At 43.7% G+C, this 6930-nt stretch overlaps 1 protein-coding gene across 1 annotated transcript in view; it reads right to left on the bottom strand.

Moving 5' to 3' along the window:
- Positions 1 to 5036, bottom strand: part of TANC1 (tetratricopeptide repeat, ankyrin repeat and coiled-coil containing 1) — an 82542-nt gene extending 77506 nt beyond the window's left edge. The window contains exon 1 of the mRNA XM_026852543.1: positions 3452 to 5036. Within this exon, the coding sequence (XP_026708344.1) occupies positions 3452 to 3506 (55 nt within the window). The 5' untranslated portion in view covers positions 3507 to 5036. The remainder of the gene's footprint in view (positions 1 to 3451) is intronic.
- Positions 5037 to 6930: the final 1894 nt, after the last annotated feature.

Raw genomic sequence — 6930 nt, 5'->3', positions numbered from 1 at the left:
TCGCACCGCCCCGCCAGCGATTCAGCCTTTTTTATCGGTCACTCGAAAATAATTACGTTGTTGCTCCTAAGACCCGCCAAGGACAAACCGATGAGCGGAACAGAAATAACAATGGCAGAAGATCCCTCGGAGGGATCCAAAGTACCTGCCGGACTGGGCCGGGCGGGGCAGTTCCGACAGCCAGGCTGGGAATGGCTCCTTGGGGAACGGCCCCGCTCCGTCCCGGAAAGCGGCACCCCTGCGAGGGCCCGGGCTGTAACGGTGCTGCGCCCCGTGCCTGCACAAGCGGGATCAGCGAGCACGGGCAGAGGTGGCATTGCTGCGCGAAGCAGCTCGGGGAAAACCGGCCCTGGGACACCGTGTCCAGGCCCTCTACTCGTGTCCTCCAAGATCCTGAAAAATCAGGGTGCAGAAGAGAACCACAGAAATGATCGGAAGGCTGAAAAGGATGCCTAGCAGTAAGGGCTTCAAAATACTTAGTCCCCCAAAAAGACGGCTCAAAAGACGGCTTAGGACAAAGAAAATGAGGTACTGACACGGTTCCTGTAGCACACCTGATGCCTACGCACAGTAACCCCGATGGGCTGCATCAAAGTAGCCACTACAGAGCATTATCTCTAGCTGGTTTTTTAAATATTTAGATAACTGGCTCACATTAATGGGTTTAGTGTTAAAGTGGTTAGTTTTTGAGTAATTGAGACATGGTTTTAGCAGTGATGGTTTCAATGCCATCATTATGATGTTAGCAGAAATATTCACCTGATGATTTTTCTCTCCCAACCTCAAACTGCTTGCCTTTTCCACCCCAGATGTCCAATGCTCCAGCTATTCCCCACATATGTGCTCAGCTTCCCTACATGTAACTTCTACAATAGTTACATGTAATTAATTAAAAAATGAATCCTCCTCACATAAAAAAAAAAAAAAGAAAATGTAGGGACAATCCAATATAAATAATGTAAGAGTTTCATAGCTAATTAATTGTGAAAAACTAAACCTGAATTTAACTGCAAAATAATGCCAGAGTGTTCTAGAACATCTATGCTCTGGTTGTATTTCACAGAGCATCTTCCAGTGTGTCTGCTCAGGGTACAAGAGAATCCATTTATCTGCTCAGAAACGAGTTACAGGCTTGTGTGCAGGAGCAGCATCCTCTCAAGGACGTGCCCCGATTGCCTTGTGTGGTGTCAGAGGAGCAGAGCACATGGAGACAAAGCCTCTCAGGGTTACAGCAGCGGAGCAATTCGTTATTTTACACTTCCTTCATTGTGACTTCAGCACCTTGGTACCTGATGGCTTGTCCCAAAACAAGGGTCGGGTTCTGTATGCGACTCAGCCAGCAGCTTTTCTTTCTCCCAGTGAAGAATCCTCTTCACCACTTTCTCTTCCCTCCATTTTGCCTATGTGATGAGGCATGTCTGGAAAGAAAGGAATTTTCTCTCTTGGAGGAAATGTCTTGGTTCTGGCAGCCTTTTATGATTTTGTCATAAGAGACAGAGCAGTGTGGGCACAGGGCGAGGGGGGGATTCTCCCCTCTGCTCCGCTCTGGGAGACCCCCCTGCAGGGCTGGGTCCAGCTCTGGGGCACCAACAGCAGAAGGACACAGACCTGCTGGAGCGGGGCCAGAGGAGGCCACGTAGATACTGGGGGGGCTGGAGCCCCCCTGTGAGGACAGGCTGAGAGAGTTGGGGGGTTCAGCTGGAGAAGAGAAGGCTCCGGGGAGACCTTAGAGCGGCCCCCCAGGGCTGAAAGGGGCTGTGGGAAAGGGGGGGGGACAACTCGTCATCAGGGGGAGGGATAGGACAAGGGGGAACAGGGTTAAACTGACAGAGGGAGATTTAGATGAGATCTAAGGCAGAAATTCTCCCCTGTGAGGGGGGTGAGGCCCTGGCACAGGCTGCCCAGAGAAGCTGTGGCTGCCCCCTCCCTGGAAGGGCTCAAGGCCAGGTTGGACGGGGCTTTGGGCAACCTGGGCTGGCGGAAGGTGGCCCTGCCCGGGGCAGGGGGTGGCACTGCATGGGCTCTGAGGTCCCTTCCACCCAAACCAGTCTGGGATTCTATAATACCAGCAACATAACTATTTCTGCTCTCATCAGTAGCTTCCTTTTAGGATGAATTTAGCCAACAGCTGGTTTTCTACTTTAACTGTTCTGCCCTCTGCTCCTTCCACTCATTTGTTCAGATGATTTCTCCATTCCCAGCCACTGAAATTCTTCAGCTCTTCTTTTTCTTCTCACAAAGGTTATGGCTGTCCTCAGAGTCTCACAGTTATGATATAAGCTTCTAGTAGTTTTAAAGCCCGTTTTTGTTTTTTTTTTTTTAAACAGGAACCTTAGACCAAGCTGAACTACAATGACAGCAGCATTCACTGTAATGCTGAGGACTGGGGAAATAAGAAAATCAGAATTCATTTTTTCTGCTCAGCTTCAGTGTTGTTTATGTTAGCTTGGGCTTCTCATCTTAACCTATTTAATTTCTTGGTTTTGGAGGGCTCTTTCAAAGAAGATGATTTTGTAAATTTTAGGAGCTTTCTTTCAACACAGCTGCTTTTATCCTGTCAGATTCATTCTCATGCAAAATAATCATTTGGTAGAAAATTCTCAATTTACTGATTTAAAAAAAGCCATCTCATTGGTAACTAGTAGAATCAACACCCCTTACACTCAGTAGCTTTGTGACCGTTGGGTTGCAGATGCACACCGGAGGTCTGCTCTCGTTTTGTCTGCAGAAGCAGCACTCACAGTGCCTGTCCAGCAGCTGGCTGACGTCTCGGGCTGCTTTCTGCGAAGCCACCTCTGTGCAGCAGGACAGCAGGAGCCAGTCTCATCGGGGCAACCTGTTCTCAACTGATACCGCTTCACTGAAGTATTACACAGTTAATTCAGGGAAAGGAACCAGTAGCTGTGCACACAGGTGTTCATATAGGCCCATTTTCCCTATGAAACCAGCCAGAAGTTGGTCACATGGCTCCACAGCCCAAAACAAAAGGGAAGCTTAATAGCAAGTAACAACCACCACCTGTGTCAGACCACCTTATGGTCACTACATGCACCAGCTTAGGTCTTGCTGTTGCTGTCCACAGCAGATTCTAGACAGAGCCTCAGTAATTTCACTGATGACGCATCAGAACTTACCGATCTGTGATGTTTAATTTCTCATGATACTTGTTTGTCAACAGCTCCCATGGATGTAAATGCTACTTTGTAAAAGTGTTAATAGGATAAATGGTAAAAAATAATAATCAGTGCTATCAACTAAAATATTCCAAGTGCCACTACATTTATTGCAAGTGCTTCCATTAATAATTTGTTCCCCATGCTCTTTTCTGTCCCGTTTTCCAGCTCAATTTCAATTATTGTCCTTCCCTATGCTTTGTTGCCATTCTGTCTACCTACTCCCAACTCCTTCCATTACATACTTCAAAAAAAAAAAAAAAAAATCAGAAACTGACCTCTGTGTATGGTCTGGTCTTGCAGACACCAGCCCGGAGAACTCGGCATTAGCATGTGCTGCTTCCTCGCCTGTCTGTCAGGAGCACCCTTCTGAGAGGGGCAAGGAGGTAGGACGGCAGATGAGCCTTATCACTCACTCATCAGAGGAACTGCTGTTCTAACATCACAGCGAAAGGGGCAGGGACTTATTCTATGAATATATACTTACAGCAGAATGATCTTCTGTTTGACTTTTTAGCCAGAATCCACATAGCTTTCATTACACAAAACCAAATGCTGCTTAGAAAAGGAAGAAAAAGGTATGTAGCACATCTCCTTCCTCTCTACAGAAGCTGGACTGGCAATGAACAGAGAAGGCTGAAGTGATTTTAACTGGTAAAGCATTGCAAGAGTAGATCTAAGTTACCCAACTAGTTTCTACTTCATGTGCAGATAAGCATTAATTCCTTAACTTTTGCATGATTTCTTGGAGGCTTTGTGGGAGATTGTGTCTATTCTGCTGCTCCAGTGAATCAGAAAAACAGCAAGAGATGAGTAGTAAACTTTGTCTGGAATAAGCAATGTTGTTATTCAATCTGTGCAGGTGTAATGATCCATAAACACATACAGGGGCACTGCTCAGAAGGCAGCCAGCTGCATACAGGCAGCATAAGGAACACCACCCAGGCTACCTCTCTCCAAGATGTGTCTTTATGGCAGTAATCCACAGCCAGGGGAACTGAGAGAGGGAATTACAGGAGAAACAGAAAAGCTGAACAGTGTACTGCAGGTCCCAACAATGGTAGCAGGTAATTAAGATTAATGCCGAGGTAATTAAGATTGATGCCAAAAGCAGGTCTTGTACATTAAGAACAAGCAGAATTTGGACTGTAGCCTTGCTTCTACAGGTGTTCTACAGCACGGTCACACCTCTGAACTCCTAGGGAGCCAGTGATATTTGAAATATTAGTATGGGCTACTAATTAGGAAAATCATATTTGTAAGACATTCTGTAACACTTTCAGTAACAGAACTAATATCAGGGAATCTTTTAAGGGAACATAACAGACTGAGTATTAAAAAAATTACTTGGATTACAGGAAACAGCAACAACAAAAAGCAATAGAATTCAGTGAAAAGTGTAGGGCAGAAATTTGAATGCACTTTATGTATCCTCCTGCTTGAAATCCAAGAAGCCACAGGACAAATCCCTACACTTATGAGAACCCTTGTGCATTCGGAACTTCTCCTGTAGCCCTTATCTAACGTACACAGCTCTGAAGGCAGGTACTGAAATGAGTGAGCAGTTACTCCTTGCCTATGCACAGAAATACATAGATGCCAGGAATTAGAACTAATGATCTGAAACATTTAAAGGTCTGAACTAGGCAATCTTTTACATGATACACATGGACTGCTTATGGATTGTGTGTGCTAAAATTAAGTTTTTATACCTATATATAAAATACATATATAAATCACTTAACAAGTGAAAACTATATACACTTATCTGAAAGAAGAATTGGGTCCAATGACTTTATCTCCTTAGATTTTCCTGTCTCTCTGCTCCTTCTGTGACAATTCATCTATGATCTACTGACACGCACACATTCCCATTTCTTTATAGAGTCATCTGAAGAAAAAAAATACAGTATGATGACAGAATATAATGGTGGAAGCAAAATTGCTGCAAAAGGTGGTAGCAGGAAGAAGACACCAGTACCATGTCCTAGAGACTAGTCTGAGACAAGGTGGAATTTCTTCTTTGCCCTTTAGGCTCCCTCCATTTCCTTCCCTGTACCAAAATAGCTAATATAAATATAAATGATGCAAAGGGCAAGGTTTGAGTTTGTTTGGGGTTTTTTAGTCTTTTTTTATTATTTGCTTTTTTTTTTTTTTACCTTTTTACCTTTTACCTTATTTATTTAGCATAGAGCAAGAGTTCAGAAAATGCACTTCAGAAAACAGAAAAAAGTTTTCAACTCACGGAGAATCTTATTGTATATGAATTATGTGCTCCAACCTATGGTCAAATCGTAGGGTAAGGGACACACATGCTTTATTTCGAAGAACTACTGACAGCATTTGTCTGGAAATGAATCTTTATGTGGAAAATCCTGAATGCAGTAGTTTCAATGGAAAAAAAGATTTTGATTTTTAGGACATAATGCCTTATAACACCCTATATTTTGGCAATCCCTAGGAAGTAACAAAAAAAAATTTAAAACAATAACCAATTAATGTCCTGAAAAGCTGGAAGCACTAGAAACATCCATCTGGTGAAAACCATCGTGGGAGCCAGAAGAGCTGTGCATATGGCGGGTCATTTGTGCTACTTCATGAGTCTACTCTTTCTTCATACTTCCACAGCAGTAGGTCCAACAGACAGTACTAATTTGTTTCTGAGGATTCCCTCGAGAAGTACTGCCTCAGAAGAGACCTCCCGGAGCTCCTTGGTGATGCCAGTTCAGCGCTGTAAGCGCGCTGCTGGAACTGTCAGTACCACTGAGCTCCTTCTCAGGAAGAGGGATTTTTTTGCCCCACCAAGCTGGAACCAAAACACAGTGAAAACAGTGTTCTTTCATGGTTTTGTAACAAATATTAGGGACTGTTCTTTAAAATGAGAACTGGTTTTTAATCAGTGAGGCATGAAAGCAGGTGGCTTCGTGCCTCACAGGCAGCGTCTGAAGGCACAGTGCATACACCAGGCTACTGAAAGGTTGTACGGGAGCTGGGGAACATACCAGAGGCCACTAGTCCTTGGTCACCTTTTGAAAGGAAAATTAGGGTTGATTAAAAATAAAAATAATAATTCTGAGTCCACCCCTACTAGCTTCAGACTTAAGGTTCCTCAATTTGTGAAGTGCGAGCTTCCCAGTTTAGAACAGTATCTGTGTTTAAAACAGCAGCTGCTGCAGTATATCCAATTTTGCCAGCCAAATTCCTAAATTCCTTACAGCCAAGGTCTGCAGAGCTTGGGGACATTCTGCCGCCCTCTCCTCTCCCATTTTTTTCTTTTTATTCATGACAATTCAAAGTAGCAAGGCCAGCTTTAGGCTCCGACTAAAGAACTAGCAGCTAGTTTTCAACATAATTGGAGGGCTCTTTGTAACTGATTTTAAAGTTCTGTCTTTAGAAGCCTCAGACGACTCTTGTACAGAGGAGTTCAAACACACATGCACTGCAGACAGGCAATTCCATACCTGCCCGTCTGGGTGGCACCTGTGAGCAGCTCCAACAAAATCACCTCATCCTACAGCTGGCTTTTTGACTTGTTTTACTTATTAAGGCTGAGATTCAAAGGATAAACCAAGTTAAAAATTTTCAATTACAGCTGTTTTTTTAAGAGATAATCACGCTTATCATTGTTTTTGAAGTTTCTTGGTAGTAACATATAAGTAACAAATATTTCAGGCTTGTGCAGCTTAGATAGCTCAGAGTTTGAAAAAACATACCAAATATGGAAAATTTAAACTAGAAAGAATTTAAGAAAGTTATG

This window comes from Athene cunicularia (genome assembly GCF_003259725.1).
Source record: "Athene cunicularia isolate RWA chromosome 7 unlocalized genomic scaffold, athCun1 chr7_part1, whole genome shotgun sequence".
Classification (NCBI taxonomy): Eukaryota; Metazoa; Chordata; class Aves; order Strigiformes; family Strigidae; genus Athene; species Athene cunicularia.
Note: the sequence above shows the minus strand (reverse complement) of the source record. Positions and strands in the feature narration are given on the sequence as shown.